The sequence below is a fragment of the Podarcis melisellensis genome (assembly GCF_964234715.1).
Source record: "Podarcis melisellensis genome assembly, chromosome: Z".
NCBI classification, from domain to species: domain Eukaryota; kingdom Metazoa; phylum Chordata; class Lepidosauria; order Squamata; family Lacertidae; genus Podarcis; species Podarcis melisellensis.
The window spans coordinates 25,959,741-25,978,737 of NC_138547.1; the positions used below are offsets into that span (position 1 = coordinate 25,959,741).

Genomic DNA, 18,997 nt, shown 5'->3' on the forward strand with positions numbered 1-18,997 from the left:
CCCCAAAGTGAGCATGTCTTCATGCTGATGCAGGCTGGGATTTAACTCCCTAGGGATTGCCAGCATTTTTACGGTCACAGGCAGAAATGAAAAATAAAATAAAATGCTAATTAACCCCATCATCAACACTCCATGGCGGAATAATGTTCACATGTTGATTTATACTTTTGTCCACTTAAAGAAGCAGCAGCTGATGCTACAGGGTAATTATAACAGCGGTTTGGCCCAATGAAAGCTGTAAGGAAGAAAGAGTAAACACACCAACCCGCCCTAAACCCAAAGCTGCTTAGGTCTTCTGTGGCCATTTGGGAACACAAACAAGCATTTCATTTTAAATTCAAGAACCTAGTCCTTAAGAACTATTAGGAATTTGACTTTATTTAAATCGTACGCCACTTGTTGTTGTTTCTACATATGATCCCGAGAACACTTATACGTAAGAAATTATCATTTTAAAACACTACACATTTTAAAACATTTACACAAAGGTAAAAAGTACCCTCTGAACTATATCCAGGAAGGTTCATTCAGTGCCATGTCCTGTAAATTTACGTGTCAGCATTTAACCATGATTATAGAATTGATAAGACAGAGTTCAGCAGCTCACTCTTACATGAATTAGAGATCCAAAGATTAAGCGGCAATAGTTAAATCTCATTACATGATCTCATTATGGATTTTGCTATCTAAGGCACTGGGAGATTTAGCAGTTACCTCTTCTGGGCTGAGGCAGAAGGATTTTTGCATAATGGGGGAAAAACCAGGATATATTGCATTTCTGCATACTTCAATCAATCAATCAGTTGGTCAGTATGTCAAATGTGGATTACATTCAACTAATCATTAAGCAAAGTACAAACTATGAAGCAGGCAGAAACATGGCCTGAATAGAACTGATCATTATGTTAAAGTTGACAAGCTAAGGAGTCATAGCAGGTCTAAAAGATATTACAGCATTTAGATATCTTGCCACCTGGTTGGTCACAAATATCTTAAGCCCCTCAAAGAAGATACCGGTACTCATAAGGGCTTTAAGGCTCGACTAGGACAACACCTCATAAAGGAATAAATAATGCATTATCTTCCCCTTGATAAGATCTACAGTAAAAGACAATGTAAGAGATGATTTGAGCTGAATATTTACAGGCCAACAATTACAGGCCACCAGGATTTGAGATGAGTGTTTACAGGCCAACAATGACCTTGGAAAGTTCTACATACTTCAAAATGAATGCAGATCCAGGAATACTATCCCCATAGCTGCATTCTCAGCTGCCTGAGTAAGAAGACCTTCCATGTTGTGTAGTGGTTAGGACAGTGGTAACCCACATGGTATGTTGCTGCACTCCAACTCCCATCAGCCAGCATGGTCAGGGATGATGGGATTTGTGGTCTAGTATTCACCTGAAGGGCACCATATTGGCTATTCCTAGGTTAGAGTACCATGCCAGGACTGAGCCTTAGAGTCCATTGGGTGAAATTCGGCCACCCATTAACTCTCAGTGGCAAAATGTCCCAGGCCGGCCCTGCCTATTGGTCAGCCTGGCTTTTAGCAGGGTTTAGCTTTTGACCAGGAACTCTATAATGCAGCAGATCCCAGCAGGGCTTGCTATGTGCCTCACTTGCCAAGGAGTATACAGAGGAAAGAGGGGGCAAGTTCCATTGCACAATCAAAAGTCCTGATGCTGCTGGAGCTGCTTCACTGGATCTTGCCCAGAGGCTCCCAATCATAGCTTTGTGGTTGTGTTTGCACCTCCTCCGTACCTGATGTCATGTGATGTCAGGAGTGGGCAGGTGGTGAATTCCTTCAATATATACACCAATTGTGATGTCTGAGGTGACTTTATTTGGTCAGAACAGCAGCCGCTCATGGGGAACCCAAGAAAATGGGAGTACATAGGTTTATAAATTACACAGGCTTATATAGAGGCAAAGGGATGCAGGTGGCACTGTGGTAACCCACAGAGCCTAGGACTTGCCAATCAGAAGGTTGGCGGTTCGAAACCCCGCGACGGGGTGAGCTCCCGTTGCTTGGTCCTTGCTCCTGCCAACCTAGCAGTTTGAAAGCATGTCAAAGTGCAAGTAGATAAATAGGTATCACTCCGGTGGGAAGGTAAACGGTGTTTCCGTGCTCTGCTCTGGTTCGCCAGAAGTGGCTTAGTCATGCTGGCCACGTGATCCAGAAGCTGTACGCCAGCTCCCTTGGCCAATAAAGCGAGATGAGCGCCGCAACCCCAGAGTCGGCCACGACTGGACCCAATGGTCAGGGGTCCCTTTGCCTTTATATAGAGGCAAAACTTTGGGGTCTGAATTCAGTGTGTGCATCCTAACACTTTGCTAATTGTATTACAAATAAGTTGTTTCCGATTTAAATAATACTTTGCATTTATTTCACGCATTGAAACACTATGCATCCTCCCATGTTTTCTGATCACTTAGAAACTGCAGTTCCCACCCCACCCCACCCCCCAGCCTTCCTTTGTTCTCTGAGTGCCAGAAATTTAATTAAGAAGCAAGCAATCGTGAAAGCTGATCCTTGGCATTTTATGAAAACCACCACATGGTGTAATAAAAGCTATGATCAGCTCAAGTGGGCATGCCTGTACGCATTAGAGGCTTAAAACACAGGGAGGTTGTTTCCCCACCCCCTTCCTGATTCAAGTCTCATATATACTTTGCTGTACACACCAGAGAGGAGGTGAAGATGTCTTCAGTCAATGCATATCACCAGTTTGATTCCCCCGTGCCTGCAGCCCCCTAAACTCCTATTCAGGGCTTATCTGCATTTATCTTTCCTCTGCGATTTCCAGACATGGTCCACATTTTAGAGCTCTGTGTCTGAGCACTCTCTCTCTGCTCTGGAGCTTTCTCTGTGAAAACCTGCTCTTTACCCCTGAATCTGCAGAAAACCCGAATTGCCATTTGTTGCACTTCAGCTTTTAAGACCAGGTTTCTGCGAGGAAAGCTCTGTGGCGAAAAGCCCTTAATGAAGCCGTCGTTTGCACATGTGCAACAACTGTCTCAAATGCACACCACCTCAGCTGAACCACAGTCAACACTTTCAAATCACTTGACAGCTGGTCTGTGGGAAAAACACAACTAACAGCAGTATTTGCCAAGAAACCAAAGGGTGCTTGTGGATGGTTGCTAACGTCATGTGCAATTGTCTCCACACACCTGTGGTGGAAGCACATTAGAGTCAGAGTAAATGGTAATGTGCACACAGCTTGAAACCCTAATTTCTTGGAAGTCTTTGTCATACATCTTTATAAACAACCCTTGTTTCAAAGGCATACCTGTTGTATTAAAGTATTTATCATTTGAGAGAGGAACTGCCCACTGGAAAGGAACCGGGCACTTTGGATCTAATTCTGTTAACAAATTGTAACCGTACAGCTAAGTAAAATCACCTTAAGTAGAAAAAGCTGTTTCTTAGAACAACCAGCTTGAGTTATGCTGGGCTATGAGCTACACAAAGTTTCCCATTTCAGTGTGATTGATGGTGATCTCTATGGTGATTTCTGTGCAATTTATGAGACATGGAAAGCATACAGTAACTGGGTGGCAGGGGTGCTTTGAAAGTTAATTTGCTGCATTTTGCTCAGAAGCAAAATTTCAATTCTCAAGCTTGAGCTCAGGCAAAACAAAAAAAAGTTTGAGTTTGCAGCAGGAGCAAACTATGTACAGTACAGATTGGCTAGCACTGGTGCCACCAAAAATCCCTCTCTCCTTTATCCCTGAATAATCATTATAAAAATCTAGGGAATGAATGAATGAATGTTGAAATGAATAAATGGACTTGCTAAAATAACAAACTAAAAAGCAGAGAACACATAGAAGCATTGGGGTGGGGGCACAGGAAGAGAGAGGAGGAGGGCAGTGAATCAGCCTTTGGACTGTCAATGCCTGTGTTTGGAAAATTCCAGTCTATCACTACTTTCAGGCAAGATTCAATCACATGCTATCAATTCAATTGTAGTTGATTGGGAGACCTTGTGTAACAATACTGCTTCCCTAAAAGTTCAGGCTTTTTTGCGATAAGGAAAGTGATGGGAAAATTCACTGGGAAATGTGGGTAGCAATTGCTTTGATGCAGTATCATTTGTAAACAAATAAGAATGAATACTCATTAAACAACCAGAAATATCTAATCTTACCCTGCATAAAGATAAAGGTGAATGCTGAAGAAACAGCATTCAAACCCCCTTTGAATCATTGACATCTTAGCCTAGAATAATATTTGATCAGTTGATATGTTCACTTACCATGATTCTGAGTGATTATTTGATGAGCTTTATTTGATGGTGCAAAACCCTCTCCCAGTTCCTGTTTTACCATTAACTTCTATATGCATCCATAGAAGGGAAATGTCTTTCGTATTGTCCCAAAACTTTATTGTTGCAGTCAATGACCAGCATTAAAGAAGCAAAATAAGAAGCACATGGAACACATTTTCCTGAGGTCTAAAGTAGGGCAAAATATTAAGAGAGAATATTATGAAAATGATATACAGGTGGTACATGACACCAGTCAAGCTTGCAAAAAAATATCATTTGCCCGATAATAAGTGTTGGAAATGTAAAGAAAATGAAGGTACATTTTTTCATCTTCGGTGGACGTGCCCAGGGATTAAGGCTTTCTGGGAGATGATCTATAATGAAATGAAAAAGGTATTTAAATATACCTTCTTGAAGAAACCAGAGGCCTTTCTCCTGGGCATGGTCGGCCAATTGGTGCCAAAGAAGGATAGAACTTTCTTTATGTACGCCACAACAGCAGCAAGAGTACTCATCGCAAAGTATTGGAAGACACAAGATCTACCCACTCTGGAAGAATGGCAGATGAAAGTGACTGGCAGAATCCGAGACCAGGGAGAAGAGTTGGTGGAAGAAGATTGGAAGAAATTTAAAGACTATTTGCAGAAACATTGAAAAATTAATGAATGTTAAAATGATGTTGGATTGAAATCAAGCGGCTTTAGCAACAAGGTTAAAAAGAATATGTAAAAATGGATTGATAACAGATGAAAATATAAAGCTATAATATGTTAAGATATAGAATTAAGATAAAAACAAAGAGGGAAAGGATTTGCTGAATTAACCATGTGAACTGGAATAAAAATAAGGGAGGTGTGAGGAGGTCAGGGAAACAAGTAAATGAAATATAAGATATGAAAAGATTGATCTGTTTTTAACTGTTTTCTTTTTTTTGTATTTTGTATTCTTTCTTCGTATTTTTGTACCTTTTTATTATTGTTATTTTTTCTTCTTTTTTATTCTGTAACTTCTTGCTTTTTGTAAAACTTTAATAAATATCTTAAAAAAAAATAAAGTAGGGCAAAATAGAAAAATAAATATAGAATAGAATAGAATAAAATAAAATGGACCTCAAAATTTTAAAAGTTGCAGTCATATCATGAACTCCAAAGAGAAAAAATCATAAGATATCTGTCTGGGGTCAGTTCCAGGTGGGTTTTGCCTGCTGCAGCGCAGTGCTTGCCTACACTGAGAGCAACAGATGCATTTTAACCTGAGAGGAGTAAAAGGATGCAAAATTCATTGTTTTAATGAGCAGCTGGAGATTTTAGCAATCTCCTGGCTGAAAAGAAGACTACAACAACAAGCGCTGTAGGACACCATGCATGCAACAGTGCTTGCATCTGCGTTACCTGGGAGACAGAAACAATAAATCAATTGAACTGCAACATGCGTTTTCTTTTTCAGATGTCACTATGCAACAGCAGCCCCTCTGGTTCCCAGAGGAACAGGCTGGAAAGGTTGTAACCATCATATTCAAGAATCATGATCTGAAGGTGTTCAGTACTATGGCTGTGTGTACACACTCATTCATTTGTAGCACAAAGTAGCTTTCTCAACCCGAAATTGTTTGTGTTCTTCCTCAATGTGCTACTTTCAGTCTAAATTGATTCTAAACCCTGCCATCCACAATGGAGGAAGCAGTTACTTGATATGCATTTGATTAGGTCACCCATGCTTTCCCCTCTCTGCACATTCCCTTGGTGAATGAAGGAGGAAGTGCCATTGGGCAGATATGGATATACTACCCATAGCTAGGAGAGTCTATCTGCAATGATTCCTAATGACAGTAACAAATAGCAACCTGGAGGTCTGCATCTCACAATAACATCTGGGCCACCCCAAATCATACATGCATACTTCGGGAGACTGTCCTCTATAGCAGGCCCCACCCACCACTCCAATGTGGCCCTTGGGAGGTTGCCCAGAAGGGAATGCAGCCCTCAAGGTGAAAAAGCCCCCCCCCCAACACTGCTAGAAAGCACGAAGCCCACTGATGGGGCTAAACAACAGCTAGCAACCACAAACATGATCTTCAGGTTTATTATATATAATTAACATTCAAGGCACATATTCACAGACCCATATCAGGAGGGGTACAGCATTAAGAGATGTTTATGACTTACAGGTAACATTCATAAGCATTGCACACCATGAAACATAAGGATATTTTAGTTTACATGTTACAGGCTACCGGACCCACCCCCCAAAAATAGTGGGAAGTGCTGTACCTACTTTATTTTTATTTTTTTGGTCTTATCAAGCATTTCCCATTTTTAAAGTGAAACGTAAAGGGTGTGGCAACACTGAAAAAGAGAAGTTATTTATATTTATTTGTGACATTTCTTACTTGCCTATCCTCAATAATCTCCCACAACAGGTTTCAAAATCACAACATAAAGTTATAAAAACTGATTGTATTCAACAGATTGTATTCAACAAAGTCATTCCTGTGATGGCACAAGGGACTTCCACTTGCTCAATGGAAGTTCTCCTTCCGCTCCTCCCCTGTGTGCCCCCAAATCTTTCCTTAAGGTTCCAACCATCGTTGGTATTTAGGAGGAGAGGGCACAAAGGGAGAGGGAAGTTCTGTTGCTAAAGTGGAAGTCCTTGTGCTAACAGGATACCTATGCCAGATACAACCCCAAGCTGTTCCAATTATGAAAAATAAACAAAACCATTTGAACCAGGACAGAACAATATAATAAATTCAGCAAAAGAGATATTGTGCTCACTGATGAATGCTACACCACAGTTTTTATTATAACTTCCTCTGCCCAGAAAAACAAACAAACAAAACCATCATGGGAATAGTAATAGAACAGAAAATTCAAAAACCTATAAAATATTTACACCTCTTCTTCCTTGCCTTTTGGGTACATATCCAAAATCTAATTAAAGACAAAACAAAACTTAATTTGTAGTACATAATGTTGTGGAGGTAAACAGTAGTTCTTCCGTGCTTTTTACCTAAGCTGAAATGTGATATCAGTATTATATCTTTTCCGATCTCTCTTGGGATAAGAAACAATACTTAGCTTCTTTGGGATATGTCACAAACATGATCTAAATAGCCTTATGCTTACTGGCAGTCAACAGTCCTCCCCTGTCTGTCACCTGTACTCAAAACTTCATCTCAGATGATTCATAGAGTTCCCAGAGTTTCATTTATACTTCTTTTTCCCTGCCAAGGAGCGCAAAGGCATTGATCCTTCAATCCATTCATTTGGTGTCGTCATCATTTCCCGCCAAAAGACCACCTCCTCTTGTGTGGAATCCATCCAATTAACACGAATCCCGTAGCTAATACCTTTTTTGGGGGGTGGGGGAGAGAAAGATGTGGTGAATCACTGTAGAAATAATTGCAGGAAGGGGCTGTCCTATGCTAAACTGTTTCTTCTCTGAGTCTCCTGCATTCTCTGCAGAACTGTTATATACCTAAGGAGCAATTACATTATGAACATCATGGAGGAAGTAGATAGAGAAAAACTTCCTGTCTCTCTCTCAACACAAGAACTCATTGAAAACCAATGGAGCTGAATGTTGGAAGATTCAGGACACGCTCTTCCCGTAATATGTAGTCAAACTATGGAACTGGAGGCAGTGATGGCCACCAATAAGTAATTTTATTTTCTTTAACAGTATTATTTGAAAATTAAGTTATTGGTGATGAGAATGGGCTGGGACTTCCATTAGGGTTAACAGCCTCTCCAGGTCTCTTCTAAAACCCCAAGGCAGACTTGGAGCTTCAAAGGAACGTAGGTTGCTAAAAGCTGCTGAACCTTCTTAAAGGGAAAGTAAACTGTAATAGGTTACAAGTTTAGATGGAGAGAGACCTTCCGGATGGGATGCCAGACTCCAATTTATCTGAGACTTACCCTTTCCAGGGACAATCATATAATTAAAAAATAGAACAAAAGCAACCCACTGCAACCACTAGCTTTCAAATTAAGTCCCCCCCACAACCGCCAAAATCTGGAAGGCAACTGAATCTTACAAAAAAAACTACTTTTCAGCTAAGCCCTCCCTTTGAAGAAAAGCCTTCCCAGCACACACACATTTTCTTTCTTATTTAAGAAAAGAAGAAAAAAAAATCAAAGGTATAGTAGTAGGATCCAAACAATACAAATTAAAAACCTTTGCTGATTTGGTATTGACACTTCAAGAAGCAGATTCCAGTGCGGTAAAAGCACTGGAGATGATACAGGAGTTCGGGCAGGTAGCAGGATTTACCGGTAAGTTAAATAAGAGCAATACCAAAGTCTTAGAGAAAAATCTGGACAATGAGGAAAGGAAGTTATTACAAGAAAAGACGGGCCTTGTCTTTGTGAAAAAAGTTAAATATCTGGGGGTTAATTTGTCGGTGAAAATTTTGAATTTATATAAAGATAATTATGAGAAATTATGGAATGAAATTAAGAGAGAGTTGGAGATTTGGTCGAATTTGAAATTGTCATTAATGGGCAGGTTATCTGTAGTTAAGATGAATGTATTGCCAAAGATGTTGTTTTTGTTTCAAGCCCTCCTAATTATTGACAATGTGAAATGTTTTAAGAATGGCAGAAAGCTTTATCTAGATTTATCTGGCAGGGGAAAAACCCCAGAATTAAATATAAATTACTAACAGATTCCAAAGAAAGAGGGGGATTTTCACTGCCAGATTTGAAGATCTATTTTGAAGCAGAAGCGTTTTGCTGGATTAATGAAAGAATACAACTAGAAGATACTGATGTATTACATTTGGAGGGATTTGACAATGTGTTTGGATGGCATGCATATTTATGGTATGATAAAGTAAAGGCTCATAATGCTTTTAAAAATTATGTAATTAGGAAATCTCTATATAATGTTTGGATTAAATACAAAGATCTTTTAGAAAGGAAAACACCCAGATTGCTTTCGCCAATGGAGGCAAAGGCTCAGAAAAAGTCAAACATGGAAACCAAGTGGTTGATATATTCAGATTTGTTACTAGAAGATAATGAAGGATTTAAATTAAAACCATTTGGTCAAATTAAAGATAAAATAAATTGGTTACATCACCACCAGATTAATGAATAGTACAAAATAGATAAGAAAAATGGTTTTGCTTTGGAAAAAACTAAATTGGAAACAGAGTTGTTAGATGTTAAAGTTAAAAATTTGTCTAAAATGTATAATTTACTGTTGGAGTGGCATACAAAGGATGAACAAGTTAAATCCGTGATGATAGATTGGGCAAGAGATGTGGGACATAACATAATGTTTGAAGATTGGGAAAGGTTGTGGAGGAAAGGGGTCAAGTTCACTGCATGTACAATGTTAAAGGAAAATATAATGAAAATGATGTATAGATGGTACTTGACCCCTGTAAAGCTAGCAAAGATTTATTACAACAGTGATAATCTATGCTGGAAATGTAAAGACAAGGAGGGTACCTTTTACCATATGTGGTGGACCTGTCCCAAGGTGAAAGACTTCTGGGAGACTATTTATAATGAGCTGAAAAAAATTGTTGAAATACACATTTGTTAAGAAACCAGAGGTCTTTCTTCTTGGAATAACAGGTTTGGAATAGCCCAAGAAAGATGTTAGATTGTTTTTGTATGCCACAACTGCAGCTCAAATTTTATTAGCTAAGAATTGGGAAACACAAGAAATACCAACAGTGGAGGAATGGCAGATGAAGATGATGGACTTTTTGGAGCTAGCCGACCTGACTGAAAGAATCTGTGACTAGAAGGAGGAGGAATACCAGGGAGAATGGAATAAATTTAAAGACTATTTATTCAAATATGCTAAGATAAATTAATTAGAAATACTTGCAAAATAACAGATAGACTAAGGATATAAATATGTGAAATTATAAAACATTATGTTTAAAGTTAAGATGAAAATTAGATAAAGATGTTAAGAGGATTAAGTAAATTTTATGAGATACTATTTTGGAAAACCGTTACAATGATATACAATGAAATTCAGTCAAGGGAATTTGAGGAAGTCATTTAACTATGATATTAACATTGGACCAAGTTCAGTTACGATGTGTGTTGGTTTGCTTGTTTAAAAATGTGGAAAATTAATAAAAATTTTGGAAAAACAAAACAAAACCTACTTTTCAGCCAAGCCCTCCTTTTGAAGAAAAGCCTTCCCAGCACACACACATTTTCTTTCTTATTTACATACAGTCCAGGGTTAACATTCTGATGCCAGCTCTTTGTAGTCGTAGTAATTACTTGAAGACAGACTGTTCCATGTTCCCATAAATGAAAATCAAAGGATGAGAGCAGGTGACCCACTTACCCGTCCCCACTCCTAGTCGGATGCCACCAAGGAAGTGATCGGTCAGCTTTTCATGATCCCAGACGGTCAGCTCCACACACGCATCCTTCAGATCTTCTGTGTGAAATCCATCATACACAATGGTGTGATTGAAGACAGGGTTTGAATCTCTCTTGATAATTCTGGTTTTCTGATAACTCTTCTTACTGGTGTCTGGAAGGATGTAGCTTAAAAAGAAGCAGTGTTTCATGTCATATATGCCAACAGTTATTTATTTACATGTTCCTTCAAATACCAACCCCCTCTCCTGCAAACAAATAATAACAATAATAGTAATTACACCAGCAGTGGAACCTGAGGGTGAGGGGGCAGAGCAGTAGAAGCAGGATGACCCTCCTAGTGGTATAGCTGCATTTGCTGTGACCAGGGTGGGGCGGGATAAGATGGGGGCAGTGACGTCAGGAGGACCTGAAGGGCACCAATGCCACCAACCTGGAGCTCCCCCAAACTTGCCCTGCCTTGGCAAGGGGCAGTGAAACTGCAGCAAGGAGGATGCTGCTGTCATTCTGAACACCCCGTGTGATGATGCTGCGTACTACTTAACACTGGAATAGTTATTTCGATAGTTCAAAGTATATCGCCCGCATAGTCCATAGAATTGTAGAGCTTGATAATTACTATGTTTAATGCTGAATTGGGAAGAAAGAGTGATGTTAAGTGATTAAGTTAAAATTATAAAGAACTTTGATTTGGAAAACCGTTAAAATGATATGCACTGAAATTCAACTAGGGGGAATACGAGGAAGTCACTTAACATGTTAAGAAGATCAGTTTTAATAAGATTATGATATATGTCTGTTTGTTTATTTGTTAGTGTGTTTTTAATTTTGTGAAAATCAATTAAAAAATTTGAATTGTAGAGCCTGAAGGGACCCTGCAATGCAGCAATCTTTCTGCCCAACGTGGGGCTTGAACTCGTGAGCCTGAGATTTAGAGTCCCATGCTCTATCAACTGAGCTATGGAATGAACTTCAGGAGGAGGGTACTGTGAGAAGGACTGCATTTCCTCAGGGGCCCACATGACAGTGGTGGGTAAAGCCAGAGCCAAAAGAGAGCGATGCCTGTGCCCCAGCACTCTAGCCCAACTCTCTGGCTTCGCTTTACCTCTCCCTGTCCCTTGCCACCCAGTAGGCTGCTATGGGATGGACCGTTTGCTTTAGTCCATGACCTGGACCAATTGCTTGCAGAGGGCTTCCCCCCTCTGTTCATTCCATCACTCCATCCATTTTGGCTCCCCTCCTTTTCCCTCTCTGGGCTTCCCTTCACCTGAGTGGAATTAGTGGCCACATGAGATTAGGCTGAGGGCCACCGGATTCCAGTCCCTAATCTTCCTGTGATCCTCACAACACAACGCTGTAAGGGATATTAATATCCCCCATAATGTAATGGGGGGAGAGGAAACTACTGAGGCTGAGAGAGGGGGGTTACCTAAAGCCACCAAGCGAGTCCACAGTGGAGGGGAGCTTCAAACCATGGGCCTCCTTATTCTCAGCTCTATCCAATGGAGGCTGGCCCATTGGTGCCCCCTCCAACCTCATTCTAAGCTTGGCTGGCTGCCACCTGCTTCTTGCATGCAAAACAGTCCGGGGATGGCACTGCCTGCCAGGTTCCCCCTCTTTAATCTCCCGGTTGCCCTTGCAGAACTCAGCAGGCATGAGGATGGGGACAAAACTTGAATTAGTTGACCCTGCCTGTCTTTAGCTCTGCTGCCACCTACGGTAGGTCTCCCTGCCATCTGCCCAACGAGAACCAATCAGCACTGGCTCTGTCTCAGTCCAGCATTTAAATATTACTTAAGGGGTTGCATCTTCCTAATATGACTAATTCTGCACTGGGATTATAGATGTCCCTGGTCAGAAAAGGAATTTATGTTAACTGCAAATACGTCTCTCTCTGTGTGTGTGTGTGCGCACATGCACAGCAAATGACATACATACCATTTCACAAAGGAATCCACTCCAGAAGGACGTAACTGTGGGAGGTCTTTAGCGTCTTTCACCCAGATATGGACCTCTCCAGTTGGAGGAGTTAATGGACCTGCCATGAAGTAGGCATAGAAATCCTTAAACTTTTAAGTTTGCAAGTGCCACCAATTCGTAGTTATAATAAAACAAGTCTAAACAGAGAGTGGAATGTGGTGGAGCAGCCAGAACATTGGACTTGATGGTGGACAGGGCCTAGGAAAGGTGCTATTAAGCATAGGGAATACTGTAGCTCAGTGGCAAAGCATCTGTTTTGCATGCAGAAGGTCCCAGGTTCAATCCCCAGCAGCTCCAAGTACAGTGGTGAGAGAAGACCACAGCCTTAAATCCTGGAGAGCCACTGCCAGTCACTGTGGACAACAGTGGGCTAGAGAGACCAATGGTCTGACAGCTCTTTATGTTCCTATAACTAGGGACAAGGATATATCAAACCCCCACTCAACCATGAAGCTTGTTGGGTGACCTGGGCTCAGTTGCTGTCTCCCAGCCAACTCTACCTCGCAGAGACAGTTGTGTACAGCTAGGAGGCTGCTGCTAACCACCAGAACATGCCATCTGAGGGGGTTCTTTCACTGCCTAATGGTAGAGCTGGCCCTGCATAGGAAGCTGACTTAGACTGAGTTAGAACATTGGTTCATCTATCCCTACTGAGTACTGTCTACTCTGACCAACAGCGGCTTTGCGGTCTTCTGTAGCCTTATCTTGAGATGAAATTGGCTGAATCTGAGACCTTTTCCATGCAAACCACTGAGCTATGGCCCTCATCCCATTGAGCCACAGCTCTTTCCTCCCATGTGCTGAAGAGAAAAGAAGTTTGCTATGACAAACTTGCAAGGTAGCCCATTCCATACCATGAAGCTGACTTCACATGCATAGGATTGCTTTGCTGGTGATCATGAGCCAGCCATTCCCTCTCAGCCTAACCTACCTTACAGGCCTGTTATGAAAATTAAGAGGGGAGAACAACATAGACCTCAGCATGAAAGGACCCCATAGGTCTTTATGATTCTGTTCTCAGGTGGTCCAACTATTCTTCCTAATTGTCCAATATTTAGTGCTGTTGGGTTGCGGGGAGATTTCTAAAATTCTCTTCTCTCTTTTGAGATCCTTAGGGATTCAATTTCAGTCATCAGCTTTTCTCCCTCCACACACTGTCCCAGGGTGACATTTTAGTACAACTTGCGCTCCAAAGAATTCAAATTGCAGTATGATAAAATAAAGTATGTAAGAAATAAAAGCAGATAAAAAATCAAAATGAATATTTGGCATGCTGTGAAACACCTGAATGAAGCTCAAGGACCACTGGTGGTCCATGGAACACAGTTTGGGAAGCCCTGATATATGTAGTGTGGCTTGCGGGGGCGGGGAATCCATTCTGATTCCCAACAATATATAATAATGAGAATGGGTGGTGCACAATACCCAACCCTGTAGTAACATGGAGACGCTTTCTGAAATCTTCACTGTTGTGTTTTTACCTAGACTGCTTGGTGGGATATACTTGATGGACAGGTTCATCACACCCCGATGGTCGACATGATTGATGGCTGGGAGGATCTGAAAGAGAAAGGACTGTGAGAAGCATAGTGTGCAGAAAACCACAGCGAGGGATTTCAAATCAGCTGGTGATCAGATCCAAACAAATTCTGAAAACCTATGCTGAAAATTCAATCAAATTTCTCTCCATCAAAATCAGCAAAATTGCCTCTGGGCAAAACTAGATGTGAGGGGCAATGCTGATCTCTTTTCCGTGGCAGTTGAGAGTAGTTTTTAAATGAAATGCAGCCCTGGCAGGCTGTGATCAGGAGTGGAAGCAGAAAGGCAGGGTGTGTGTGTGTGTGTGTGTGTGTGTAGGGGAACGATGCTAGCATTTGAAGAACGTAGACCAAGTCCAGAGAGAGAATGAAAACAGGGTCAGGTTTGACTAACTGTTCCCACCATTGGAAGCCTGCACATGAACTTCTGCTAGCACAGCAGGGCTTTGGGTTGTCCCCAAATTGGCTCAGGAGGATCAGTAAAGCCACCAGAATAGCGCATGAGGGGAGGAAAGGACAGTAGGCAAGTAGAAATGCTGCACTAAAGGAGATATTTGCTTAAAATTATGTTGAAATTCTCCTTGTTGATCTAAGGTAAGCTGGACAAGAGTATATAGTTTGAGGAGAAATGAATGGGGGGAGTTTGCCTTTCTTAGAACTGGCCTTAAGAAAATCCACAATACATACTGAGGAAAACTCCCTCAGAGCTACATAGCCAATCAGAGCATGAGTTACCTCAGCAAGGATCATGCCATTCTGACTGGTTGCTAGGCAACACCCCACCCCTTTTATACCCCACCTTGTTCTCTAAGGAACTCAAAGTGACGTACTGCACATGGATCTCCCCCTTTTTATTTAATCCTCACAGCAACTCTGTGAGGTGGGTTAGGCCGAGAGGCAGTGGCAGGCCCAAGGTCACCCAGTGAGCTTCATGGCCAAGTGGGAATTACAACCCTGGTCATCCAGGTCCTAGCCCTTCCATGCTAACCACTACAGCACACTGGCTCTGTTCCAGAAATGTGTGTGCGTGTGTGCGCGTGCGTGAATGACTGAAGTTTTCTTAAAAGAAAAATGTGAATGTATGATTAAGCCCTTCACCCTACATAAGAACCTATATTTAGCAGGATCCCTGCTGAACCATACTTACCCGTGGCTTGAGCATATACCAGTTCAGTTTATTGTTCTGCCAGTCCCAGCTGGCAAGGTCTATTTCCACCTCGCCCAGGAAACTATTGCGTCCCAAAGGGTCATTGTGCCAAATGGAGAGGTTTAGTTTTTGAATCAGCAGGACCATTTTCTCTATTTTGTACTGAGGAGAAAGGAGAAGCGACTTTTATCACTTTGCACACATTGTTTTTACTTCTGTTCTCTTAATGGTCACCATCTCATAGTGCTGAGGGGAGGGTTCTGGGGGCGGGGGCATAGTATTGATGGAATTAAGCAGCACTGAGCTGGCTAATCGCTTGGATAGGAGACCACCAGACAGTTCACAGTAGAACAGGATGCATATGTATATATCATGGGTAGGCAAACTAAGGCCCGGGGGCCAGATCTGGCCCAATCGCCTTCTAAATCCAGCCTGTGGACAGTCCAGGAATCAGCACGTTTTTACATGAGTAGAATGTGTCCTTTTATTTAAAATGCATCTCTGGGTTATTTGTGGTACCTGCCTGGTGTTTTTATACGAGTAGAATGTGTGGTTTTAATTAAAATGCATTTCTGGGTTATTTGTGGGGTGTAGGAATTGGTTCATAATTTTTTTCAAAATATAGTCCAGCCCCCCACAAGGTCTGAGGGACAGTGAAAAAGTTTGCTGACCCCTGGTATATAGGGATCATTGTTGCGTGTTGAGTCCCACAATGCCACCCACCAAAAAATTCACACTTCACACATGATTTTTTTTTGTTTAAGGTTTTTGGCATAATTTTGGCCACAACTTTATTAAAATACAAAAAATGTGAGTGGTTGCTTAGGCATTGGTTATGACTATCTGTCCTTGCCCTCAGGGACAGAGCTGGCCCTTCCGGATTCCAGCGGAAGCCAGCGTGGGAAACAAGTATTGGGTGAGAAATGAAGCTGGGCAACAGTCAATAACTTCTCACCCTCATGTTCCGGTGGGGCTTGCACGGCCCAAGTCCGACTCCGGGGACAAGGACAAAAAGAATGGCAAGCCCCTGGATTCCTTTAACGGAATTCCCTTCGCATCATTTGGAGGGATAGGCACTTACCCCTTCAAGCACCAATTTAACCAATGCCTAACCGCCAACCTTACAAGTTGTGACGATTTGCTACGCAGTAGGCAAAAACCAAATGGCACCAGCCAATCAGCCAGATGGCAAAATACCTACCAGGCCCCCGCACCAAGGCGAACGACCCCATGACAGGCATAGCAAGGTCAAGCGATATGAAAAAACCACCCTATAAAAGGGAGGGAGGGAGGGTGATCTGGTGCAAAAATGGCCAAGAGGACGTCCTACGTCTGGCCCCTGTATTTAAAGACTCTGACCCCTCCTCCAAATTGGCAACAATCAAAACTCCCCAGCAACCCAAAGTTAACCACTTAAAGGCTTGGGTTCCTCACCAAATTTGCCTAGTCACTGCAGGGTGGCCTGTTTCCCCAACCGCAACACGTGCTCTCTGTTATGGAGAACACGCCCTATCCCATTCAACTGAAGCTAAACACAGCTTTTGCTCACAATAAATTAAAAGAGGAGCACACTTTGTTTATGTAGCCCCATGTAGTTTGCACTTCTACACATTTGTTTTATAAAACAACAAATGGGGCCTGAAACTAAATACTGCAGTGTATCATCACCTCTTAATTCCTGCTCATGGTCCTAGCCAGCAGCCAGCCATGCCCTCTACAGGATATTCTCAGTAGTGGTCCTGAGCTCTAGTGTGATGGGAACCTGAGATTGGATTCAGAATTATATCCTCGATTCCACCTCCTCCCTTGCCACAAATCCTAACCTTCCTAGGTATTTATTCCTTACCTGCAACACCTCATTGAAAACGGGGTTAACAGTTCTTCTCTTCACAGACGACTTCCTCTTGCCCATCCGTGCTTTGTCTGGAAGCAGGTAGGTTTTGACATACCTGCGAAGAGGCAGCCACCGAGTTAACATTCAACACAGTTAGGATCTTGCATACAAACAGGGGATGCCTGACAGTCAGCAACAGCTGGGTTGTCAACATGGTGTCTGTGCTGAGTTATAAATCATCTGGTGGAGCCAGGGACAAATGTAGGGTTGGTCACCAACTTAAACGGCTTAAAAAGAAGATAAGACCCCACTTATCAACCACTTGGATCTGCAGAACTGGCAATATAACAGGTGCCACATACCGTATTTTTGCTCTATAAGACTCACTTTTTCCCTCCTAAAAAGTAAGGGGAAATGTGTGTGCGTCTTATGGAGCGAATGCAGCCTGCGCAGCCATCCCAGAAGCCAAAACAGCAAAAGGGATTGCTGCTTTCACTGCGCAGCGATCCCTCTTGCTGTTCTGGCTTCTGAGATTCAGAATTTTTTCTCTCTTGTTTTCCTCCTCCAAAAACTAGGTGCGTCTTGTGGTCTGGTGCGTCTTGTAGAGTGAAAAATACGGTAATAATACTCAATGCACATTTCTAAGAAATTGGTACTTTTTAGTGTGGAGGCATCCAGACTTTGGAACTCCCTGTCTATTTGACATCAGGCAGGCACCTTCATTATGGTGTGATAAAACTGTGATAAACAGTTTTGCTTAGGCAAGATGTTGACTTGTGCTTTAATATGTTTTTGGCTTTTTTTTTTAAATGTTGCAAATGGTTGTTTTAAACTGTTGCTACTGCTAACAATTGTTTTAGTACTTTTTGTAAGCCACTTGCTTTGAGGGCTTCTTTGCAATCAAGAATATAAACTTTATGAAATTAAAATAAACGAAGTAAATAAATAAATTCATGGAGGAGAAGGCTGTGAATGACTACAATCCATGACAGCTATGCTCACTGTTAGAGGCAGTATGCCTCTGAGTACCAGCTTCTGGAAGTTGCAGGTGGAGTCAGTACTGTTGCAATCAGGTCCTGCTTGCAGGTTCCCCAAAGGCATCTGTTTGGCTACTGTGAGAACAGAGTGCTGGACTAGACGGACCTTTGCCTGATCTAGGAGTGCTCATATTATAAGAATGCTCTTGTGATATTTACTTTCATGTTTAATTGGGGCTGGGACTTTGCTGAAATTGACAGTCTGTATGGGCTATGCTTTTATATGGACAGTTCTGTATTAAAGGAGAATGCATATTTTCCTTTTTGTTCATTTGGGGGTTAGGGAGTTTATCTGCGATAATGCCCTGCAGCACAGTTTGGAAGAGAGAACTTCATGGTGGATAAAGATCCCAGAAACTCCAGCAAGTGCAGAATGCTGCAGTGAGGCTCCTCATAGGGTCTCTGCCATGGGAGAATATTCACCCAGTGCTTTTCCAGCTGCACTGGCACCCGGTGGAGTACAGGGTCAGATTTAAGGTGCTGGTTTTGACCTTTAAATCCCTTCAAGGCCTAGGACCCTTGTACCTACGGGACCGCCTCTCCTGGTATGCCCCACAGAGGACCTTAAGGTCCATAAATAGCAACACCCTAGAGGTCCCGGGCCCTAAGGAAGTTAGATTGGCTTCAACCAGAGCCAGGGCCTTTTCAACACTGGCTCCGGCCTGGTGGAACACTCTGTCGCATGAGACCAGGGCACTGCAGGATCTGATTTCTTTCCGCAGGGCCTGTAAGGCAGAGTTGTTCCACCAGGCCTTTGGCTTGGAGCCAATTTGATTCCCTCCCCCTTTTTCTTTTTTCTTTCTCCTCTTGTGATGAGGCTGCATT

The 18,997-nt window shown here is 42.1% G+C and overlaps 1 protein-coding gene across 3 annotated transcripts in view; it reads right to left on the bottom strand.

The window, feature by feature from the left end:
- Positions 1-6,343: 6,343 nt before the first annotated feature.
- Positions 6,344-18,997, bottom strand: part of LOC309361967 (synaptotagmin-like protein 2) — a 43,434-nt gene continuing 30,780 nt past the window's right edge. For all 3 annotated transcript variants that reach the window (XM_081897340.1, XM_081897341.1, XM_081897342.1), the window contains 6 exons: positions 17,148-17,250; positions 15,302-15,463; positions 14,098-14,176; positions 12,575-12,674; positions 10,599-10,804; positions 6,344-7,626 (listed from right to left, as the gene is read on the bottom strand). In XM_081897340.1, coding sequence (XP_081753466.1) covers positions 7,481-7,626; positions 10,599-10,804; positions 12,575-12,674; positions 14,098-14,176; positions 15,302-15,463; positions 17,148-17,250 — 796 coding nt within the window. In that variant the 3' untranslated portion in view covers positions 6,344-7,480. The remainder of the gene's footprint in view (positions 7,627-10,598; positions 10,805-12,574; positions 12,675-14,097; positions 14,177-15,301; positions 15,464-17,147; positions 17,251-18,997) is intronic.